The sequence below is a fragment of the Narcine bancroftii genome, chromosome 1 (assembly GCF_036971445.1).
Source record: "Narcine bancroftii isolate sNarBan1 chromosome 1, sNarBan1.hap1, whole genome shotgun sequence".
NCBI classification, from domain to species: Eukaryota; Metazoa; Chordata; class Chondrichthyes; order Torpediniformes; family Narcinidae; genus Narcine; species Narcine bancroftii.
Genome location: NC_091469.1, coordinates 380,463,340 through 380,488,312, shown reverse-complemented (window position 1 = coordinate 380,488,312; position 24,973 = coordinate 380,463,340). Strand labels below are relative to the sequence as shown.

Here is a 24,973-nt window from a genome sequence, read left to right as displayed (position 1 = left end):
CTTTTGGAGGGCTTTACGCTCAGGGGTATTGGTGTTCCCATACTAGTCCGTGATGCAGCCACTTTCCACCACACCTCTGTAGAAGTTTGCCAGGGTATCTGGTGTCATACCAAACCCCCAGAAACTCCTGGGGTGGTAGAGACACTAACATGCTTTCTTCATGATGCCATTGGTGTTTTGGGTCCAAGAAAGATCCTCTGAGATTGTGACTACAAAGAACCTAAATGTGCTCACCCTCTCCACCTCTGATCCCCCAATGATCACTGGATTATATTCATCTGGCTGTCCTTTCCTGAAGTTAACAATCAGCTCCTTAGTTTTGGTGATATTGAGTGCAAGGTTGTTGTTGGTGCACCATTCAGCGAAGTTTTCAATCTCCATCCTGTCTGCTGACTCATTCCCTTCCTTTATACAACCCAATACTGTGGTATTGTGGGCAAATTTGTAGATGGTGTTATTGTTGTACTGAGCTACACAGTCGTAGGTGCAAAATGAGTAGAGCAGGGGGCTAAGAACACAGCCCTGTGGCGCTGCAGTACTGATGGAGATTGTGGAGGAGAAGTTATTACCAATTTTCACTGATTTTGGTCTGGAAGTGAGGAAATCCTCACTTATCTGGATTGAATGCCTTCTGCCTCTTCTCCACCTTACTCTGCATACTGTCTATATCCAGTTGTAACCTATGACAGCCTTCTACACTATCCACAACACCTCCAACATTTGTATCAACTGTAGAATTACTGACCCACCCCTCTACTTCCTCATCCAAGTATTTTATAATAATCACAAAGAGCAGGGTTCCCCAGAACAGCTCTATGCAGATCTCCATTAGTCACTGACCTCCAGGCAGATCTGCTACCACCCTCTGCTTTCTGTAGCCAACCCACTTCCAAATCCACACAGCCAAGTTTCCTTTGGTCCCATCCTTCATGACTTTCTGAATAAGTCTACATGGGGAACCTTATCAAATGCCTCACTAACATCCATATACATCACATCCACCACCTTACCTTCATCAATTTCTTTTGTCACTTCTTCAAATATTTGCCCGTCGCAAAATCATGTTGACTATTCCTGAGAAAACGATCTTCAAATACTTGTAAATCCTGTCCCTAAGAATTCTCTCTAATAGTTTGCCACCACTGAGGTAAGACTCACCCCAACTAGTCTATAATTTGTAGGATTCTCTCTCTTGCCTTTTCATGAACAGGTGAATGACATTGGCAACTTCCAGTCTACTGGTACCTATCCTAAGGCCACGAAGGATGCAAACATCATTGCCAATGCCCTACCAATCTGTTCCCTTGCTTCCTATAATAACCTGGGGTATATCCCATCTAGTCCCAGGGACTTGTATAACCGAACGTTTTTAAGAAGATCCAATAATTCCTCTTCCTTAACCCTAACTTGCTTCTGCACATTAACCTGATCGACACTGACCTTGTATTCTCCAAGGTCCCTCTCCCTGCTGAACAGAAAAGCCAAATATTCATCTCTCCTACCTCCTGTGCCTCCAGGCATTTATCCCACTTTTATCCCGACTTGCACCTACCTTCATCCTTGTCATCCTTCTATTCACGTACATGTAAAACACCTTGGGAATTTCCTTAAATGTATTTGTGAAGGTCTTCTCAAGTTTGGGTTCAAGTTTATTATCATCTGACTATGTGTACAGCCAGACCTTTGCCAGACAATAAATATGTATGAATATTTCAGAATGATTTGTTCACTTCCTTTATAAAAGATGCAAGGTTATAGAATATCATTCATCGTTCTCGCATCCTGTGGAAAGAAGCTATTTCCCAGCCTGGCAATCCTGATTTTGATGCTCCTCAACCTTCTTTCTGATGGAAAGAGTTTGCCTCAGACCGCCATCTCTTAAAATGATAAGAAGATAAAAACAATTAGATTTAGTGTGTAAAAGTAGATGACACATTTTTCTTGTTTGTTTTTCCTTTGTGTGAAGACGTTGTTTTATGGTTTTATTGTATTGTATATGTTTAATATTTATTGGTTTTGGAGGGGGGTGGGAAGGGGGGAGAAAAGGGGGAAAATGTCACTGTGTATATTTAATGAGAAACGTCTGTACCTATTTTGGTTGATATGTTTCATAGTGTGGTAAATAAAAAAAAATTAAAAAAACCTTCTTTCTGATGGTTGTGGATCCAAGATACTGTGAGCTGTATAGAAAAGGTTGTTAATAATTCTTTGAGCCCTATTGAAGCAACACTCCCAGTAAATGTTGTTTATAGAGGAAAGGACAATCCCAGTGATCTTGTCGGCTGTTTTGTTGATTCTCTGTATCAGTGTGGAGAAGCTGCATGTGGGTTCTGATTTTAGGGGCCCTCCGTTCCAAACAATTACAGGGGGGGAGGGGACCAGAATACTCCAAGGTCACGCTTTTAAGGTGACACAAAGTCCAGACCCAGCACACAATTCAACAAATATATACAGGTGAAATTTACAGAATTTCCCCCCTTCAAACGACAGACGTACTATACGATGTTGTTGAATACGCATAGAATGCGAATGGGACGCAAGGAATATGCGATAATTGGAAGGATACATCTTTAGGTTGTACTTTTGGACAGTCCATGAGTCTATGAAGCTTTCAGTAGTGCCTGTGTCGATCAGGCATTTAGTGGAATGCACGTTTACCTTCAGAGTCACTATGGAGTCACTGAGCTGGTGAGGTCTGTCGTGGTCTAGGATCATCGAGGCTAGAACCCCAGAGACACCATGCTCCTCACTTGAGTTGGCCCCCACCATCCTGTATTGCCCTGCGTGGATAGAATGGCCGCCCTCCTTCCTCCTCCTCTGACGATGATGGTGCCATTTGAATTTGGGTCTTGGCAAGATGGCCACCAATCCTTTTCACGCCAATTCCTCGCTGCCACCCTCCATCAGCGTGTAGTGCAGCAAGTAGGCTCGGGTGAATTTGGGGTAGACTGCTTGGGAGCAGTGCAGGCCGCAGATTTCCCTGGGCTTCCCTTCATGTGGCAAACCCTCGCCCAATGCCCTTTCTTGCCACAGCTGGAACACCCTGAGTCTTTAGCCAGGCAACAAGATCAGGGATGCTGGCTCTCAAGCATGGGCGCGCTCCCTAGTATGGGAAGCGGCATCTGTTAGGGGTGGGGTATTAGGAGCAGCTGGTCCTTGGGGTCACCTGGGTGAGCGAGCTCGCTGGCTTCAAGGTCGTCGATCTCGAGCTTTGCTTGTTCCAATGATTTGGCCAGTTCAACGTGGCTAGCCAGGCCCTTCTTTCCCAACTCAAGCAGTTGCTGCCTCGTGTACCTCGAGTGGACCCCGGCGACTAGAGTGTCCTGGATCTGTTCTTCCTCATGAATGTGGCCCGTAGCCACTTCATACCTGCACTTCTTGGCAAGCATCCACCGATCCAGCAGGTAGTCATCAATGGTCTCTGCTGGCCGCTGGTGTCGCAGAGCGAGTCGGTGCCTCGCTAGGACCTCATTTTGCGACTTCAGGTACCTAGCCTTCAATGCCTTGATGGCAGTATCTTATGTAGAGCAGTCCCTGATGACTGCTTACCCATTTGTTCCTAAACTCAAAAGAAGCGTGGACCTCCTGAGTTCATCGGTGCAGAAGACGTCTTTGGTCGCGTTCAGGTAGGCCTGGAAGCAGTACAGCCAGTACGTGAACTCTTCAGCCGTGTCGGGGGACAGAGGGTCTATCAGCAGCACGCCTGGCTTGAGTCACGCGTCCATCATTAGGGAATAAGCTGATAAAATTGAAGCACGAATAAAGCTGGAGGGAGAACATATGCTTTTATTAGCTTATAACAATAGGTCAGGTTTCACAGCAGTCTTCGGAAGGGTTCTGGGATTAGGGGGGGGAAACCAGGGTTATATGTAAGCAGATGGGGGCAGTAATCTAACCCTCCTCAGCTTTGGAAAATGTAGGTTTTGCTGCACCTTTCTGATTAACGAGGAGGTGTTGTGGATCAGAAGAGGACATCCGTTATATACACACCAAAGAATTTTGTGCTCTCCACTCTCTCCATGTTGGAATCATTAATGTGTAATGGAGAATGGAGGACCTTTGTCCTCCTTGTTCACAATCACCTCCTTCGTCTTGTCCATGTTAAGGCTGGTTTTTATCACTATTTTATGAGCTGTTCAGCCTCCTCTCTATTGTTGCTGATGAGGCCAACTACTGTCATATCAATCACAAACTTGATGACTCTGTTTGAACTGAATCTGGCAGTGCAGTAGTGAGTCAGCAATGTGAAGGTGGTGCACCAGTGCACCACTTGAGATTTTGCTGCCAATCAGTTTCCGTGAAGAAATCTAGAATCTAGTTGCAGAGAGAGCTGTTGAGTTCCAGCAACAACAGTTTATCCACCAGCCTCTGAGGTATGATCATGTTGAACACTGAGATGAAGCTATTGAACAGCAACCTGGTGTATGAGGCATTGTTCTCTTGGTGGGTCATGTCAGAATGGAGGCAAGGCTATAAGATCATCTGTGGACTGGTTTAGACGGTAGGCCAACTGGAAGGGGTCCAATGTTGCTGGAAGATGTGATTTGATACATTCCATTGCTAGTTGCTCAAAGCACTTCATGATTGTAGATGTCAGCATCGCTGGGTGGTAGTCATCTTTGTAAATATTCCCCGCACTCTTTCAATCTTATTGGTATCTTTCCTGTGGTTAAGTTACCAAACTGCACACAACATTCCAAATTTGGTCTCACAGCAAGGTTTGAAAGCTTTCCTCACAGCACTTTCAGACTTTGACATCTGCAAACTTGTTGATCCAATTTACCACATTATTATCCAGTTCATTGATGAAGATGACAAACAACAATGGTCCCTGATGCACACCACCAGTCGCAGGCTTCCAGTCAGAGAGACAATCATTTACCACCACTCTCTGGCTTACTCCACAAAGCCAATGTCTAATGTCCAATATTGCCCCTTCCCTTGTAGGTCTATCTACAAACATCTGTAGAAAATTCTCCTGAGCACTCCATCCAATCCCCTAGCACCTTGACATTCCCAGTCCGTGTTGGGGAAGATGAAATCACTGACAATAACAACCCAGCATTTTTTTGGCAATCTCTTGACATATTTATACTCTAGCTCCTGGTGACTGTTTGGTGACCCATAATGTATACCCATTAAGGTGACCACTTCTTCTTGTTTCCTGATTCCCACCCACACATATTTTTCCAGCACAATCCTCTCTGAAGACAGTTGTGATATCTTCTTTGATTTTGTTGACCTCACCAAAGCCTTCGACACCGTGAGCAGGAAAGGGCTTTGGCAAATACTAGAGTGCCTCGGATGCCCCCCAAAGTTCCTCAATATGGTTATCCAACTGCACGACAAACAACAAGGTCGGGTCAGATACAGCAATGAGCTCTCTGAACCCTTCTCCATTAACAATGGCGTGAAGCAAGGCTGCATTCTCGCACCAACCTTCTTTTCAATCTTCTTCAGCATGATGCTGAACCAAGCCATGAAAGACCTCAACGATGAAGACGCTGTTTACATCCAGTACCGCACAGATGGGAGTCTCTTCAATCTGAGGCGCCTGCAAGCTCACACCAAGACACAAGAGCAACTTGTCTGTGAACTACCCTTTGCAGACGATGCCGCTTTAGTTGCCCATTCGGAGCCAGCTCTTCAGCGCTTGACGTCCTGTTTTGCGGAAACTGCCAAAATGTTTGGCCTGGAAGTCAGCCTGAAGAAAACTGAAGTCCTCCATCAGCCAGCTCCCCACCATGACTACCAGGCCCCCCCACATCTCCATCGGGCACACTAAACTCAAAACGGTCAACCAGTTTACCTATCTTGGCTGCACCATTTCATCAGATGCCAGGATTGACAACGAGATAGACAACAGACTCGCCAAGGCAAATAGCGCCTTTGGAAGACTACACAAAAGAGTCTGGAAAAACAACCAACTGAAAAACCTCACAAAGATTAGCGTATACAGAGCCGTTGTCATACCCACACTCCTGTTCGGCTCCGAATCATGGGTCCTCTACCGGCATCACCTACGGCTCCTAGAACGCTTCCACCAGCGTTGTCTCCGCTCCATCCTCAACATTCATTGGAGCGACTTCATCCCTAACATCGAAGTACTCGAGATGGCAGAGGCCGACAGCATCGCATCCACGCTGCTGAAGATCCAACTGCGCTGGGCAGGTCACGTCTCCAGAATGGAGGACCATCACCTTCCCAAGATCGTGTTATATGGCGAGCTCTCCACTGGCCACCGTGACAGAGGTGCACCAAAGAAGAGGTACAAGGACTGCCTAAAGAAATCTCTTGGTGCCTGCCACATTTACCACCGCCAGTGGGATGATATCGCCTCAAACCGTGCATCTTGGTGCCTCACAGTTCGGCGGGCAGCAACCTCCTTTGAAGAAGACCGCAGAGCCCACCTCACTGACAAAAGACAAAGGAGGAAAAACCCAACACCCAACCCCAACCAACCAATTTTCCCCTGCAACCGCTGCAACCGTGCCTGCCTGTCCTGCATCGGACTTGTCAGCCACAAACGAGCCTGCAGCTGATGTGGACATTTACCCCTCCATAAATCTTCGTCTGCGAAGCCAAGCCAAAGAGAAAGAAGAAATAGTGCAATGTTCTGAGTTTGAGCGCAGCTGCAACTCCTCACTGCGTACAGCCAAATGGAGGAAAGAGTTGCAATCAGGGTGTACTTGTGAACAGTGACCTAAATAATAACATTCATTGACGTTTCGCTCTCTGTGCTGTTCCACTGCAGTTCACTTAGTTAGACACACTGTGCCCCCTCTAGTGGTGTTGCTTGGGCACTGCATGATTTGCACAGAGTTCACCATACAGAGTTCTTGGGGGTGTTTGCTCATGCTGTTAGGGAGGGGTTAAACTAATATAGTGAGGGACTGGAATCTTTGGAGGAAGGGAAAGGGTGTGGAATGAGGGCAGTAGCACAAGTAAGAGAAAAGGAGGGAGTCAGAAAAATCCTTCAGAACTGGCCACATTGAATTCTAAACAGAATGGGTATTTAAAAAATACAAACCTGAAGATTCTTTCTTTCAGTAAAAGGAGAATCTGCAGCGAGGTGGATGAACTAGGCTCAGAGAGGGCTGTTAATGATGCTGACCTGCTTGGGATTACTGAGGTACGGCTCCAGGGTGTTCAGGGGTGCTCAGCATCCATGAAGGAAGAGTCAGAACCATTGCTCATTGAAGAAGACATTGACATAATGGTGAAGAAGGGTATCTGTTCAGATAATGTGGACTCTGTGTGGGCAGAGGGCAGACAGCATGAGTGGGAGTGGTGTTATAATATATATTTGGGCACGTAACATTTTATGGGGGCTTGTCCGGTCGATTGAACACGAGTTTTGTGGGTTATTAGTCAATTGTTTTTTTTCCAAGCTAATTTAAAGCTTGAGTGTGAAAAACAGTTGCAATGGATGTTGATAAGTTTTTGTCAGACCCATCACCTGCAGAGCTGAAGAGCAAGAGAAAAGAGGAACTGACAGTTATTTCTAAGGCATTAAAATTGACTGAAATTAAACATTAGATGAGGAAAGTACAAATTCAGAGGATTATAGCGAAATATTATTTAGGTGAGAGTAAATTTGTTCAGAAAGACTTAGAAGATTTTCCAGAGGATAGATCTGGTGAGTGGCAATTGGAATTGGAGAAATTGAGGGTGCAAGAGGAAAAAGAGAAATGTAATTTTGAGTTGCAGAGACAACAATATAAGGCAGAAGAATCTGAAAAACAGAGGAAATATCAGGCATAGGAAGCTGAAAAACAGAGGATATATGAGTTAGAGCTAGCTGAAAGACAGATTAAAGTAGAGGGGATTAAAAGTGAGAAAGCTGAAACTGTAACTCCCGGGGAGAGGTTTTTGCCAAGTAGAGAGGTAAATCTAGTGCCTCCTTTTGATGAGGGAGACATAGATACCTATTTTCAGCTTTTTGAAAAGGTTGCTGAGAGCTCAAAATGGCCAAAGGAAAAATGGTCTTTCATGCTCCAAAGTGTATTGAAGGGAAAAGCACAAATTGCATACTCTATCTTGACTGCACAGCAAGTGGCAAATTATGATACTGTTAAACAACCAGTATTGAAAGCTTATGAGTTGGTCCAGTAGCGTATAGACAAAAAATTAGGAGTTTGATTAAAAACATGGAATTAATCTTGTATGGATTTTGCTTTGAAGAAATTTGTATGGTTTGACCATTGGTGCGCCTCGAGAGGAATAAGTAATGATTTTGACGGATTGAGAGAATTGATGTTAATTGAGGAAAGTAAAAGGTGTGTCCCAAAGGAGATTAAATTATACCCGTGGCGTCAGAAAACTAGATTTTTTGGTCCGTACACAGTTAAATCAAAATTGAATGATGTTAACTATGTTGTTAACACTCCAGATAGAAGGAATAAAACTCAGGTTTGTCACATAAATATGTGAAACCTTATTATGAGCATAATGGTAGTGGAGAACAATCTGTTTCAGAGGTGTTAGCTGTTGACAGGGTTGAGGAAGTTATGGATTATATTATGGATTATGGAAATAAAATCTTGTGAGGGTAACCTTAAAGAAACCATGGTTCCTGTATGCCTAACCCTAACCCAGGAATTTTGGAAAATTTGGAGGAAAAATTAGTTCATCTTAAGTCACAAGAACAGATGCAGTTGAAGGAATTAATTTTAAAGTATACAAATCTGTTTCCTGACGTTCCAAAAAGATTTATCCCGATGTGGATATCGGAGAAGCAAGTCCCATTAAACAACACCCTTACAGAATAAACATTCATAAAAGTAAAATCCTGGATCAGGAGGTGGAATATATGTTGAGAAATGATATTATTAGACCTTCAAACTCAGATTGGAGTTCTCCTTGTATTCTGGTAGCGAAACCAGATGGAACTGTTAGGTTTTGTACAGATTACAGGAAGGTTAATTCAGTAACTAAAACAGATGCTTAACATTTTAAAAATAGATGATTGTATTGATAAAATTGGAAAAGCTAAATTTCTTCCTAAGTTGGATTTGTTGAAGGGTTACTAGTGTGTGCCTTAAACTGAGAGAGGAAGGAATATTTCAGCTTTTGTTACTCCATCCGGTTTATATGAGTATAATGTGTTACCTTTTGGCATGAAAAATGTCCCTGCAACATTTCAAAGGATGATTAATTTGAAAATCCAGGGGTTAACACATACAGATGCTTATATTGATGACTTGGTCACAAAAAGTGACATGTGGGAATAACATTTGAAGGAATTGGACAAATTGTTTGCAAGATTCTCCAAAGCAAACTTAACTGTTAACTTAGCAAAGAGTGAATTTGCAAATGCCATTGTGACATACTTGGGTCATGTGGTTGGTCATGGCAAAGTTGCACCTATTCAAGCAAAAGTGAATGCAATTTCTGAGTTTCCTATTCCCAATAGAAAGAAGGCAGTGAGAAGGTTTTTAGGAATGGCAAGATATTATAGGAAGTTTTGCAGAAATTTTGCTGAGGTTGCTCTTCCTTTAACCAACCTTTTGAAGAAAGGGGAGAAATTTGTGTGGACTAAAGAGTGTCAGACAGCTTTAGAAAATTTAAAGGAGATGCTATGCCATTATCCTGTGTTAAAATCTCCTGATTTTTGATCAACCCTTTTCTGTAGCAGTGGACACAAGTGAGGGAGCAGCAGGGTCAGTTTTATTGCAAAAACAATGAAATTGACCATCCAGTTGCCTACATTTCAAAGAAATTCAATGTTCATCAAAGGAACTATTCCACTATTGCAAAAGAACTGTTGTCTATCGTGTTTGCTCTGCAGAATTTTGCTGAATATCTCAGTACCTCTCAGGAATCAATTGTGACATTTACTGACCACAATCCTCTGGTGTTTTTGAAAAAAATGAAGAACAAGAACAGAAAATTGTTAAACTGGAGTTTGATATTACAAGAATATAATCTGCAGATTATTCATATCAGAGGTTCAAATAATATTATAGCAGATTTGTTTGTCAAGATGTTAAAACTGATCATGGTTACTTTATTATGATATGTTATATATATATATATAGTGAATTGTTATATTTTTAGTGATTTTAAAGACAGTTTAGTTATTACTGAATTTTAACTCTGAGTTAAAATTCCTTTAAAGGATGGGAGGTGTAATGGAATATATACCTGGGCTCGTAACAGTGTACAGAGCACCCAGCGGTACTGGATTGAGGATGGCATCAAGCAAGAAATAAGGGAAGTGTTCTGTATAGGTCCAGCAGTTTTCATGGGTGATGCATGTGGATAGAGTGATTAAAACTGGCAGTGATTCCTTGGACTGTGTAAGGCAGCCATTCACAACCTTTTTTTTTGGCTATAGCCCCCTTAGAACTCTGCTCAAAGTTTATGGGCCCCCTTCCCTGTGAATCGTTGTGAAGTTGGCTTCTTCCCTACTTTCTACCGACTACGTAGAAAAATTAAAAAAAATATTTTATAATTTAAGTCCATGGCCCCCTCCCACTTAAATGTGCTTCATGATGCAGATCACAGTGATATGCTCTCAAACAACTCGTTCTTGATTCCACTAGGTTCCATTACTGCACGTTAGAAGCCCTGTTTGCTCCATGACATTCACACCTCTCCTTGATAGAATTGTGTTTACGGATTGTTACAGAGGTTTTTCTTTTGATATTGGGCATAGACAACATAGAACATTCTAGCACAGTACAGGTCCTCCTTCAACTCACGATGTTGTGACGGCCACTGTAAACCTACTCCACAACAATTTAATCCTTCCTTACTTCACACCCAGAACACTCTATTTTTCTTCATCCATATACCTATTTAAGAGTTTTTTGAATGTCCTTATTGTACCAGCCTCCACCACCACTCCAGCAATGCATGTTGGGAAGGGGGGGAGGGGAATTTTGCTTCTGATATCTCTTCTAAGCTTTCCTCCACTCGCTTAAAGGAGATGTCCTCTGGAACGCTGCCCTGGGTAGAAGGTTCTGGATGTCCTATCTAAACCTCTTGCACTCTTAAAAACCTCTATTAAGTTTTGACCTATTCTTCATCACTCCAAAGAGAAAAGTGCAAGCTCTGTTGATCTTGCTTCATAAGGCATGTTCTCTAATCCAGGCAATCTCCTCTACACCCTCTCCAAAGCATCTGCCTCCTTCCTGCAATGAGATGACCAGAACTGAACACAATATTCCAAACATTACCTCGCAGCTCTTCAACCCAGTTCCCCAACAAATGGCCACCACACCATACACCTTCTTAACTACTCTTATCAACATGCACAGCAACCTTGAGGGATTTATGGACCTGGACTCTCCCCCACCATTACCCACTTTGTCCTTTCCAAAGTACATCACTTCACACATTCATATTGAACTCCATCTGCCATGTCTGCTAAATCTGCATCGTGTCTACATCCTGTTGTAATCTTATAATTGACAACCTTCTATTACTATCCTCGGCATTTGTATCACCTGCTTATGACATCTGGGAATTTTCATTGAGGAGAGATTGAGTAACTTGACCTACACTTCCTTGATGCTGTAAGAATGAGAATATTTCCTTTGAGGATCTGCCTGAGTGAATGATGTCAAGTTCAGGTTCAAATTTATTGTCAGAGTATATACTTGATATCACATACAACCCTGAGATTCTTTTTCCTGTGGGTCAGGCAGAATTTCTACTTCTTGGTAGTGTTAACTGTACTCAAATGAAAGATGGATATACAAAAGAGAGAAATGTAAACAAACTGTACAAATACAGAAAAATAATCGGTAATAAATAATGTGCAAAGTAAGAGGCCTTAAATGAGTCTCTGATTGAATCTATTGATTAGGAGTCTGATAGTGGAGGGGGAGCAACTGTTCCTAAACCTTGTGGTGTGAGTCTAGTGGCACCTATACCTCTTTCCTGATGGCAGTGGTGGTGTGGATCCTTGATGGATGCTGCTGCTCTCTGATAGATGTTCTTGATAGTGGTAATTTTATCTGTGATGCACTGGGCTTTCCACGCAGAGGTATTGCTACTCCTATGCCAGGCCAGCGATCCAGCTTGGCCAGTATACTTTCCATAATACATCTATAAAGGTTTCCTAAGGTTTCCAATATACCTGAAGTATTGTGGCCATATTTCAACATACATGCCATACCACCCCCTGAGATTGCAGATGATTTTCTCCAGGGGAACACAGCTCTGTAACTCCATTCTCCAACATGAGGTGCTCAGCTGGAAGTCAGATTTTCAGGTGGTGCTCAGCTGGGAGTCAGATTTTCAGGTAATCACTAGACATTTCCTTGCCACACCCAAGGCAACCTTTTACAAACTGAATTTGATATTTGGACCATCTCAAACTCATGTCCTTGATATTCCCCAGCAGGAACAGCTCTGGGTCCTGTGGAAAGTCCACCCCTGTGATTTTATTTTTCTTCAAAATATCCCCTAGATCACCCAAAAGGGTCTCACCTGGGTGCATAGCCAGTTTGAATATACAAAGGTTCCCGTCTCTGCGCTACATCTAAAACACAATTCTGAGATTTTGGATTTTACCTTGTGTAAGTCTTGCGACGTAAGATACAGCTGGTGCAAGAGATTGTACTGCACCAGACTATAACTGGCATTAATGACTGCTGTCATGCTGTCCCAACACAAGTTGGATCAGCACCACTTCTGAATTGCTTTTCCTAAATATGACTTCCATCTTTGCCTTGACTTATGGAGGCCTGGTTTCAGGTCTTCATTTTGGAACTGGAGATACATAGCAGAGATGAATCTACATGATCCCCTTTCAAATTAGAACCTCTATGTCACTACACATCAGCAGGCTCACAGAGTGGCCTAAATGATCCCTCAACAAAGATCTTCATTGAAGATAGCAGAAGAAGGTTTTATTTGATTAATGCTTTTCCTAAATATGACTTCCATCTTTGTCTTGACTTATGGAGGCCTGGTTTCAGGTCTTCATTTTGGAACTGGAGATACATAGCAGAGATGAATCTACATGATCCCCTTTCAAATTAGAGCCTCTATGTCACTACACATCAGCAGGCTCACAGAGTGGCCTAAATGATCCCTCAACAAAGATCTTCATTGAAGATAGCAGAAGAAGGTTTTATTTGATTAATGCTTGAATGACATGAGCTGGAGCCAGGTGTCCTGGATCTTGTTACCCATACTTATAGAAATTAATTTATTCTGGGTTAGGGGCATTTTAGAGGACAACCCCACTTTTAGCCCAATTATCTGGCTTATCTTTTGCCATATTTGAATCCTGCGTCTTTGTACGGGGGGGGGGGGGAGGGGAACAAAAAGACTGTATATTGTACTCTGTAAAAGGGGACAAATGTTTTCATACGTGGTTTGAAATGCATGAGTTTGTAAAATCAAAAATAAAATATTCAAAACAGAAAGTAGAAGCAGTGACATACTGGCTTCAGGGTGACTTTGGAATGTTGGGTCCAGGAAAGGTCCTCTGAGACGATAATGACCCCAGGGATTTAAATTTTCTCACCCTCTATGCCTTTGATTCCCCTACTGATCTCCTTTGATGTTCCCTTCCTAAAGTTTACAATCAGCTCCTTTGTTTTGGCAAGTTTTCAGTCTCCCTCCTGTATGCTAACTCATCATTCCTGTTTCTACAGACTACTACTGTGGTATAGTCTGAAAATTTGTGAATGGTGGTGTAAATGGAATAGAGCAGAGGGCTAAGTATGCAGTGCTAATGGAGATTGTGGAGGAGATGTTCTTGCCAATTCTCTTTGATTGTGCTCTGGAGGTGAGGAAATGCACAATCCAATTACACAGTCCATATGTAGGGAATAGAATTCAGAGTCCGACTCAGATCAAAGCATGAAGGATTCTGATGAGGTGGGATTTCTTTGGTGGCCATTCAAGGAAAGATCTGAAGAGAGACCAGACACATCGCCATGGTACAGGCTGGTGGAGGGGAGGTGAGGGCTCGTGCTGATATTTTGTAGAAGTCTGTGCAAGGGGCCAGATAACTGAAACCCAGTCCTGTAGCAATATACCTACCTCATTGGTTGAACTGGTGATGTTTTCCCAGTCTTTGTGTTTACTTGATTTCTACCTTTGCTGTGATTCCTGGTCCATGCAGTTTTACTGCTGCCTTGTGTAAGCTTCTTGGTCCAGAAACAACTTGTCAGTGAGTGCATTATGAAAGTGAGGGTTCTGAGCCAGTAAAATGTCACGGTGATGAATAACATTCCTGGACTTCTGATTGTACAAGTTTGAGTGGATAAATTCTGCACGCAATTGTTTCAGAAGAGTTTAAAATAAAAAACCAAGAGACACCAGGACCACTTCACATTCTGGAATGCTTTTCCCCTTCAACAAAAGGTCAGCATAGACATAGAAGGATGAAGGGCCTGTTTCATTGTGTATGGCTCTATAAGCTTAAAAATGTACTATATTTTGGATGTAACTTAAAGAGGAAACCAATCATTGCGGGGTGGGGGTGGGGGAAGCGACAACAATATGGAGAGCTGCAAACGCTGGAATCTCAAGTAAACAAAGAGACTCTGGAGGGACTCGGGATTAGAAGAGAGATGGCCCTGACCTGAAATGTTGACTGACCTTTTCTCTCTAAGGATGCTGCTGGGTCCTCATGATTTGAGCAATGTGGAGAAGGTAGGCTGGGATAGAATCAAGTGGAACTTGTGAAGAGTACAAATGGTGTTGTATACCTGGCACCATTTGGTACACTCCTGTCCTGTTTTATTCTGCATATTACAATATCATTAATGGCTAATATGCGTCTTGTGTTTGTACTTCAGATTCAGACTTGAGTCTACGGACGCTGAGTACCCCCAGTCCTGCGCTGATCTGTCCTCCAACTACGCAGTCCTGTCAGAATGGCCAAGGATCCTCCACCTCCTCTTCTTCTGTCACAGGGGAGACCACCGCCATGACCCGCTCCCAACCAGTGTTCCTCATCCCCCAGCATGCCACCCGGCCAGCGTCAAGGCTGCAGAGACAACAGTGTCCTATCGACAACCTGCCGGATCACACCTTGATCGAGATGTTTTCGCACCTCCCCACCGACCAGCTCTGCCAGTGCACCAGGGTCTGCCGTCGCTGGTACAACCTGTGCTGGGACCCACGGCTCTGGAGGACGATTCGTCTGACAGGCGAAACAGTAAACGTGGACCGGGCCCTGCGAGTGCTCACCCGAAGGCTGTGTCAGGACACTCCAAATGTCTGTCTGATGTTGGAGAAGGTCATTGTCCAGAGCTGCAGGCGTCTCACTGACAGGGGCCTGTACACCATCGCTCAGTGCTGTCCTGAGCTTCAGCAGCTGGAAGTGCCTGGCTGTTACAACATCTCCAATGAAGCGCTCTATGATGTTGTCTCTCGCTGTCCCAACTTGGAATATCTGGATGTTTCAGGTAATTACAGGGAGCTGTTTAGGCAGTGTGGAGCTAAGTTCAAATGCCGGTCAAATTTTAATGAAGCACTCTGTCACGTTGTCCCACTGTCTCAATTGGAATACCTCGATGCTTCAATTAACTGCAGGGAGTTGTTTAGGTGGTAAGTTTAGATACTAGTCAAATTCCAATAAAGCATTCCTTGACTTTAAACAAGAAAGTCTGCAGCACCTGCCCTTTACTTGCTTGTACCTGACGAAGGGCTTAGGCCCAAAATATTGGCTACCCTTTATTTCCTGTGGATACTGTATGACCTGCTGAGTTTCTCCAGGTGTGAGCCATCTCTTGATGTTGTCCCCTGCTGTCCCAACTTGGAATTTTATTTTTGGATGTTTCAGGTAACTGCGGGGAGCTGTTTAGGTAGTGTAGAGACAAGTTCAAATGTTGGCCCAATTTCATTCATCAGTTGAGTAAATATAGAGTAGCAGAGCAACACTTACAGAGCCAGCGACCCAGGCTCTAATCTGCTGCTGTCTGTAAGGAGTTTGTATGTTCTTCCTGTACAAGTATGGGTTTCCTCCGAATGCTCCGGTTTGTATCAAAATGTACAGAGTGGTAGGCTAATTGGGGTATTTGGATAGCAAGGGCTCGTGAGCCAGAAGGGCCTGTTTCCATGCTGTAATGAACTGTGATGTTTAGGTGAGAGGGTAGGAACAAGCAGCAGGAAATGAGTTGTTGACTAAATTGTCCTCACATTTTGTTTCTCCTTGGTGACCAGTCGTAGTTCACCACAGATAAATTTGAACAGTGTCACAGTCCGAAGCTCCAAAGACTATTAAAATTAGCCCAATGTGGGGGGTGGCGGGAGATAGGAGCTTTCCTTGGGTCGACCTGGGAATGTGATTGCACAGACGCAAAGGGCATTTTGACATTCTTGGCCATATTATATTTTCTTAAGATGGGGCAGGAGTGGGAAAACTGAGGCAGATATAGAATGAGGATCAGGACCTGAGAGATAAGGGAAAGGAGGTGCAAGGAGACTGCCAGAAATTGGAAGTCGATATTGATAGGACATTAGGGAGACAGGATGCACACTGGGAGATCCTATTGTGAGCACCTTTGCTTTGACTGCTGCAATAGCAAGGATCTCCCAGTAGCCTGCCATTTCAATTCTGCACCTCGTTGCCGCATTTACATATCTGTCAATAATCTCTTACTCCTAAAGCAAGGCTACCCACAAATTGGGGAACACCTTTTATTCTCAGCAGTCTTCCAACCAGACAACATTAACACTGATTTCTCCAATTTCTGTGGCCCCTTCCCCTGAGTCTCTCTTTCCCTCCAGGTCCCCATCCCCGACCGTTCCCTTTCCTCTCCTCAGCTATGCCATCTTCCCCTATCATGACAGCTTCTTTCTTTTCTTCCCTCCTACTGTTAGCCTGTGCTCCTCCCTCCCCTGCCTGTTTTTCCATGTATCTGTCAAAGAAAGGGCTCAGGCCTAAAATGTCAATGACCCTTTCTTTATTTCCTGGGGATTCTGCGTGACCTGTTGAGTTTCTCCAGCACATTTGTAACCTGAAAGTCCACATTGATGCTGTCTGAAAGGAGATTTCTCCTTCTCTTTCTCTTCCCCAAGCCTCTCTACCTGCCCATCACTCATCCCTTCCTTCCTCCTATGTGTTCACCTTCCTCAAACCTCTGCCCCTTCCCCATAACCTCTCAGTTCCTTTCTTTCCTTTCCCCCCACCCCCACCTCTCACCTGTATTCACCCATCGCCTCCCACCTTGTGCTCCTCTCCCTTCCACACTCTTTATTCGAACCACTGCCTGGATTTTTCTGTTCCTAATGAAGGGTCCAACCCACAATGTTGACTGCCCATTGCCTTCCATGTTGCTGGAGTTAACTAGGAGATGTATTGCATTCAGATGGTGGTAACATCACCAATCTTATAATAACAGGCTCATATCAGTATAAGCATGCAATTCTGCTTTCCTGATGGAAACATCAGGCGAGTGTTTCAACAGAAAGACTTTGTGCTGGAGAAACTTAGCAGGTCACGCAGCATCCAGAGGAAGTAAAATGCAGTCGATGCTTTGGGATTGGGCCCTTCATCAGGAATGTGGAAAATGGGTAGATGCCTGAATAAAATGGTGGATGGAGAGAGGATGTGGAGGAGCAACAGGCTAACAGGTAAGAGGTAATAGGTGGGTACAGGTGAGAGGGTAGAAGAGAAAAAAGATGAGAAGTGACGGGGATGGTAGAGGGCTAAGAAGGGTAGCTCTTATAGGCGAGGGGAGGGAAGGTGGTGGGGTGCTGAAGGAAACAGAGGGACAAGAGACAGAGGTCAAAAGAGAGAGACTAATGGGAGGGGGTTAATGAGGAAACTGGAGAAGTTGAGATTAGGAAGGTAAGCTTTGTTCCGCTGACAGGTGGAAGCACATCCTCAGTGAACTAATTCTCCGAGACATTCTTGCTGGTCAGTTTGTGATTGATCCTTCCTGTAGATCTGTTCTACATGTGGCCAATATTGATTAGATATCTTCTCCAGGGATGCTCACATTATCTCCAGGATCACGCGGGATTGCCTCGTTCTATCAGTGATTCTCCCACGCAGGTTTGTAACTCCTCATGCTGGCCATCCCCTTCTCAAGCCTCTCCAGAATACTGAGTAAACTCCATAGAAATGATCCTATCTCTGTAGTTCGATGTCACCAGGTGATTTACATCCCTGGACAGGACCTCCGCCATTCTAAGCTGCCACCGTGACAGTGCAGGTTTGAATGCTCTGCACAATCTCCAAGCTGGAATGATCTCTCTGGTCTTTGGTTCATTCATTTCTGCTCCTTCTCCCCAAGTCTGCTGCATGAGACTCAGTCCCCAAGGTGGAGATGACTGTATTCAAGTGAAGCTTTGAGGATCAGAGAGTTACATGGCATAGAAACAGACCCTTTAGCCCACTGATCCATGATGACCAAGCTATCGACCTTAGCCAGTCCCGTGTGCCTGCATTAAGCCTGTATCCCTCTGAACCTTTCCTCTCCATGTACCTGTCCAACTGTCTTAGACCATGGAACAATCCAGCTCAGGAACAGGCTCTTTGGCCCGCGTGAATGTGCTGAACATGATATCAAATCAGACTAAAACTCTGCTGCTTGCACCTGATAGATATCCCTCTATCCTTGCATGTTCATGAGTTTGACAAGAAGCTCCTTGAACACTACTATTGTATCTGCTTCCACCACTTCCCCTGGCAGCCCATTCCAGGCATTCACCACTCTGAGTAACATTTCTTTCTTTCACAGAACTCCCTTAAACACCTTTAATGCACGTCCTCTAGTGTGTGACACTTTACTCTGGGGAAAAGATTCTGACTGTCCACCCTATCGATGCCTCCTCATGATTTATAATGATCATTTCCCATTGGCCTCCAATGCTCCAGAAAAAAAAACCCCAAGTGTGTCCAATCTCTCCTATAAATCATTCTCTCTGAATCAGGAAACATCCTGGGAAACTGGTTCTGTACCCTTTCCAAAGACACCACGTCCTTCCTGTAATGAGGTGACCAGAATTGGACACAGTATTCCAAGTGTGGCCTAACCAAAATTTTATATAGTTGTGATAGGAGCTACATTTATATTCCATGAATATAAAGCCAAGCATACCAAACAGCTTCCTTTACACCACATCTACTTGTGCAGCCACTTTCATTGAGTTGTAGAGCTGGACCCTCAGATCCTTTTGCACATCAATACTTTCAAGAGCCTTGCCATTAACTGTATACATTCCTGTTACATTTAACCTCCCAAAGAGCAACACCTCTTATTTATCTTGAGTAAACTCCATCTGCCAATATTCTACCCATATTGGTAATTTTTTTTTGATGGCACTCTACATTATCCACATCTCATTTCCAAACATACTAACCCACCCACCTACTTTTTCATCCAAGTTATTTATTTATATATATGACATCTAGAGGTCCTAACATCATTCTTGGCAGAAGACCACTGGACCCAGGCCTCCAGGCTGAATAATGCCTTCCATCACTATCCTCTGTCTTTACAGACCAGCCAATTCCATATTGAAACTACCAAGTCACTATGGATCTAATGCACCTGGACCTTCTGCCATGAGGGACCTTATCAAATGTCTTATTAGAATCCATGTGGATGATGTTTACTGTCCCACCCTCATCAACCGCTTTGCCATCTCTTCAAAAACACAATTGGTAAAACAAGACCTGTCCTTCACAAAACCATACTGACTGTCCTTAATTTGACCATGACTTTCCAAATGTGCGTAAATCCTATCTCTAAGTATATTCTCCAATAGTTTCTCCAATAGTTTCCCCACCACAGATGTGAGCCTCACTGCCCAATAATTTCCTGGATTATCCTTATTTCCCTTCCTGTACATAGAGTCACATTAGTGACTCTACAGTGCTCTGTGATCTCTCCTGTCACTAGTAAGGATGTAAAGATCTTTGTCAAAGCCCCAGCAAATCTCCTGACTTGCCTCTTTCATTAACCAGGGGCATCCCATTAGGCCCAGGGGACTTGCCCACCTTAATGCTCCTCAAAAGACCCAACACCACCTCTTTCTCAATCTCAAATGCCAGAACACAAGAACATTCTCTACATTGTGCTCTGTGTCACTGTTCATATCCTCTTTCTTGGTGAACACTGATGCAAAGTAGTCATTTAGTACCTCACCCATTTCCTCTGGCTCCAAGCAGACACTCCTGCCTTTGTGCTTGGATTTCTCCCTAATTATCCTGTTTTTATAAATGCAAGTATAAAATGTCTTGGGGTATTCTCTAATCCTGGTTACCAAAGACATTTCACAGCCCCTTTTAACTTCCTAATACCCTGCTTGAGCTCTTTCCTGCAATCTTTATACTTATTCAGGGCCTTGTCTGAATGTAACTTCCTGAACATTACATACGCCTCCTTTTCTCTCCCTTGACTAAGTTTATGACCTCTCTCTTCATCCAAGGTTCTCTAACCCTGCCATATCTGGCCTTTCTTCACACTAGAGCATGTGCCAGTCCAGAACTCTAATTAGTTGGACCTTGAACAACTCATGCAAGTCATTTGTAGCTTTGCACAATAACAGCTGCTTCCAGTTTACTCCTCCCAGCTCCTGCCTTATCCTGTCATAATTTTTCCTCTCCCAATTTTGTACTTTTTTTTAAACAAGGCCCAAGCTTATCCTTTTCCATAACTATCTTGAAACTTCAGGAAGTGTGACCTCTATTCTCAAAATGTTCCCCGACTAGAACTCCAAACACCCAGCCAGGCTAATTTCCCCATACGAGGTCTAGTATGGCCCCTTCCTGGTTGAGTGATCTACACACTGCTTCAAGAAACTCTCCTGGACACACTGAAAAAATTCTGCCCCATCGAAGACTAAGGCGTCCAAATCACTATCAGGGAATTTAAAATCTCCACTAAAACAACCATATTGTTTTTTGCATCTTTCCAAAATCTGTCTACATCTGTTATCTCTGACTCCTGGTGACTGTTGGGGGGCCTGTTGTGTAGCCCTATCAGAGTGATTGCATCTTCCTTATTTCTGATCTAGAGCCACACTGCTTCAGTAACTGAGGTCTCCAGTGATCATGAGGGGGCCAGTGATATATTTCCAGATCAGGGTGGGGTGCGATTGAGGGGAACCTGCAGGTGGTGCTGTTCACCTATGCCTGCTGCCCTCAGATAGCGAAGGTTGGGAGGCGGTATGCAAGTGCTTGAAGCTTACTGCAGCCACTGCGGTCTGGTGGTGGAGGGCTGGGTGTCGATGGAGCCACTGATATATCCTGGATGGTGCTGGGTTTCACAAGACTGATGTGGAATGTGTTCCTTTGGATCCTGATTGGTGCCTGGTGGACAATGTGAAGTGTTCAGCTGTTGGGGACCACAGGACACAATGTATATGGTGACAGAGATGGGGATTTTTTCTTTGCAGCGATGAAGGATGAGAAATAACTTAACAGTAGTATATAAGATTATGAGGGGCAGAGATAGGGTAGACAGCCAGCACTTTTTTTCCTGGAGTGACAATGGCAAAGGACAAGTATATAAGGTGAGGGGGAGGAAAGTTTAGGGGCAATCTCAAAGGCAAGAGTTTTTTTTTCAAAAGTGGTGTGTGCTTGGAATGCATTGCTGATGCAATGTCACCATTGCACCAGCCTCCACTAGGACATTCAAAAGACTCTTTAGATAGGCACATGGATGTAAGAAAAATAGAGGGTTAGAGCTGTGAGGGAGGGAAAGATTAGATTTGTTCTGGAATGGGTTTCCATAGGCCGACACAACATCATGGGCTGAAGGAAGTGGCCTTTTCTGTTATGTTCAATGTCGCTGGTCCCATTGAATATTGGGGCCATTGTGAGGATAGGTAGAAAAGTATGAAGGTTGTGCAGGAAGATGAAGAGAGGGGAACTGCAAAAGGCATGATGCGTATCTGCTTCCACCCTCCCTTGATGCTCCCTTTATTCAATAAGTTGATGGCTTAAAGTCCCAGATAATGGTTCACTAATATAATGCTTCTTTATGTAGGTTGTTCCAAGATAACCTGCATCAGTCTGACAAGAGAAGCTTCCATTAAACTTTCTCCACTTCATGGAAAACAAATCTCCATCCGCTACCTGAACATGACAGATTGCTTTCTCCTTGAAGATGAGGGGCTGCACACAATAGCAGCCCATTGCACCCAACTAACACACCTTTACCTGCGCAGATGTGTCCGTGTTACCGATGAGGGCCTTCATTTCCTGATGCTTTACTGTACGTCAATCAAGGAGATGAGTTTAAGTGACTGCAGAGCAGTGACAGATTTTGGGATGAGAGAAGTGGCAAAGTTGGAAGCACACCTAAAGTACCTCAGCATTGCTCACTGTGGCCGGATCACGGACGTAGGCATCCGCTACATTGCCAAATACTGCAGCAAGCTGCGCTATCTAAATGCTCGAGGCTGTGATGGACTGACTGACCATGGGATTGAGTACCTTGCTAAGAATTGCACAAAACTCAAGTCCCTTGACATTGGGAAGTGTCTGTTAGTTTCTGATGCAGGCATGGAGTTTTTAGCATTGAACTGCTACAACCTGAAACGACTGAGTCTCAAGTCGTGTGAGAGCATCACAGGCCGCGGTTTGAAGATTGTTGCTGCCAACTGCTTTGAGTTACAAGCTTTAAATGTACAGGACTGTGATATCTCTGTTGAGGCACTCCAGTTTGTCAAACGCCATTGCAAGAGGTGTATTATAGAGCACACCAATCCTGCCTTCTTCTGAGAGCACAGCACAGACTAGAGATTGGAAAACCCTGTCATTTTATTTCTTTTGTTTTTAATCTCAATTCAAATATTTAGTTCATTTTCACACTGTACAATGATTATTTTATTGTGACTTAAAGTCATGGTAACGGAATTCTTTTTTTTTAATATACTATGACGCATTTGTACATTTTTGGCTGTCAACCCCCATAGAAATCAATATCCAGAGACTTTGCTGGAAGAATAATTTTTTAATATGTTGTTGCATTCCATAATAGGCAACTTCAGAATACTGATTGCCTTAAATTTCCAAATTTCTTGTGTTTTGGCAACATGCTGCCATTATACGAGAGCTGTGGGTTGTGCAGTGAGGAGCAGCTGCTGCCTCACAGGTTCAACCCCGAGCTCGGGCACTGTCTGTGTGGAGTTTGCACCTTCTGACGACACGGATCTCCCATACATTGCAGAGATGTGCAGATTGGCCACCGTTTCCCCTGGGGTGAATGGTGGAATCTGGGGTAGGGTAAGTTGATGAGAATGTGGGGAGAATAAAACATGGGATGAGTTTAAATGGGTGGTTGACTGTTAGCATGGTTTGGTGAGCTGGAGACCCTCTCTCCATGTTGTATCTCACCATGAGTCTATAACGCTTATGATATCAAACCCCATAAGAAAGATGTTACTCTGTTTGTTATAACAAAGATGCTTCTGAATAATATTGCACTTTTATTTTATAAATTAGAAGATTTGAAAACCACTATTTTGTCCTCATTTAATGCATTAAGATGCAGGTATCAAAAGAGACAGCACTTTATTTGTGAGTTGACTTGTTGCTTCTCTATGTTCCTGCAGGAGACTTGGAGTTCAGTGGATTTTCGGGAGGTGGATTCCCCCAGGCAGAAAATCCACAGCAGGTCCTCTGTACAGGAGGTGCTGCTAATATATAAAAAAAAAACACATTTATCTCCACTCTCCTTACACTTTTAACATTACTGTACAATATTCAATATGCACATAATTATAACTGGCTTTCTGTTTTGAATGGAGAACAGCTACAAATCTAGTCTAGGAATTATTTTGGAAACTTCCAGTCTGGGTTTACATATGGTAATGATGAATTAACCTTTGAACTGTTTGATTTGGATCTCAATTGCAGATGGTTTTGCTTTTTTTAAATGTTAATGACCCTGCATGGTGGAATGCCCTTCCAGCCCAAGAAACCTATTCCACCCAATTAACCTACCAATCCCATACATTTTGGAATCTCGGATGAAACCAGAGCAGCCCAAAAAAAATCCATGCAGGACACAGGAGAATATACAAACTCCACTGTAAGCGCATTGTGCTAACCACATGATCTGTGATACTTTTGGCTGGTTTGAGAATCTTCTACCCCAGAGTCCACACTGAACTCATTCATCTCGGATACAGATTCTTGAAGGAGTAGTTCACCATCCAGACTTTCATCAGACCCAGAAAGTCATTGTTTGATTAAACCACATAACTTCAATCAGATATGTCTTTGTTCTGCTGCTCTGTCTGAATGCAGCAGAGCTCAGTGTGATGGGGTTGTCAGTCAGGGCAGAGGTTTTCAGCTTCTGCAGGGAATGGGACATCAGGGAGATTTCCAGTATCTCCGATGACCACGTCTTGGGAAGTGCATCCACCTGCAGCTCCTCGATGAACGAGTTAAGGAAATGGAGTTGCATGAACTCAGGATCATCCAAGAGGCAGGAAGGGTCATAGATTACAGCTACCGTGATGTGGTCATACCCAAGGTACAGCCAAGGCAGTTGGATAGTACTGGGAAGAGTAAAGGGAGAAAGGGAGTGCAGGGTTCCCCTGTGGTCATTCCCTCAGGAACAAATACACTGCTCAGATACTGCTTGGGGGTGACATATCAGAGGATAGAGATTGGCAGCATGACTGGCTCTGAGCCTTAGTGGGGAAGGGCGAAATCACATAGAGCGATATTGGTCAGAGACTCCTTGGTCAGGGGCACAGATAGGGTTTTCTGTGGCTGCAGGAGAGACTCTAGGATGGTGCATTGGCTCCCTGGTGCCAAGGTGTCTCTGAATGGGGCAAGCACATTCTGAGAAGGGAAGGAAAGCAGCCAGAGATCAATGGTCCATATTAGTACCAATGATATAGGTAGGAATTGCTATGTGGTCCTGAAGAATGAGCTCAGGGAGATAAAAAATTAAAAAGTAGGACTTCCGAGGATGTCATCTTGGGATCATGTGCTCATGAGGCAAGAAACTGGAAGATAGTACAGTTTAATGTGTGGCTAAGGAGCTGGTGCAGGAGGGAGGGATTCAGATATTTGTATAATTGGACT

At 43.8% G+C, this 24,973-nt stretch overlaps 1 protein-coding gene across 3 annotated transcripts in view; it reads left to right on the top strand.

The window, feature by feature from the left end:
• fbxl7 (F-box and leucine-rich repeat protein 7) overlaps positions 1 to 23,392 on the top strand; it is a 67,544-nt gene extending 44,152 nt beyond the window's left edge. For all 3 annotated transcript variants that reach the window (XM_069913461.1, XM_069913460.1, XM_069913463.1), the window contains 2 exons: positions 14,769 to 15,380; positions 21,918 to 23,392. In XM_069913461.1, coding sequence (XP_069769562.1) covers positions 14,769 to 15,380; positions 21,918 to 22,654 — 1,349 coding nt within the window. In that variant the 3' untranslated portion in view covers positions 22,655 to 23,392. The remainder of the gene's footprint in view (positions 1 to 14,768; positions 15,381 to 21,917) is intronic.
• Positions 23,393 to 24,973: the final 1,581 nt, after the last annotated feature.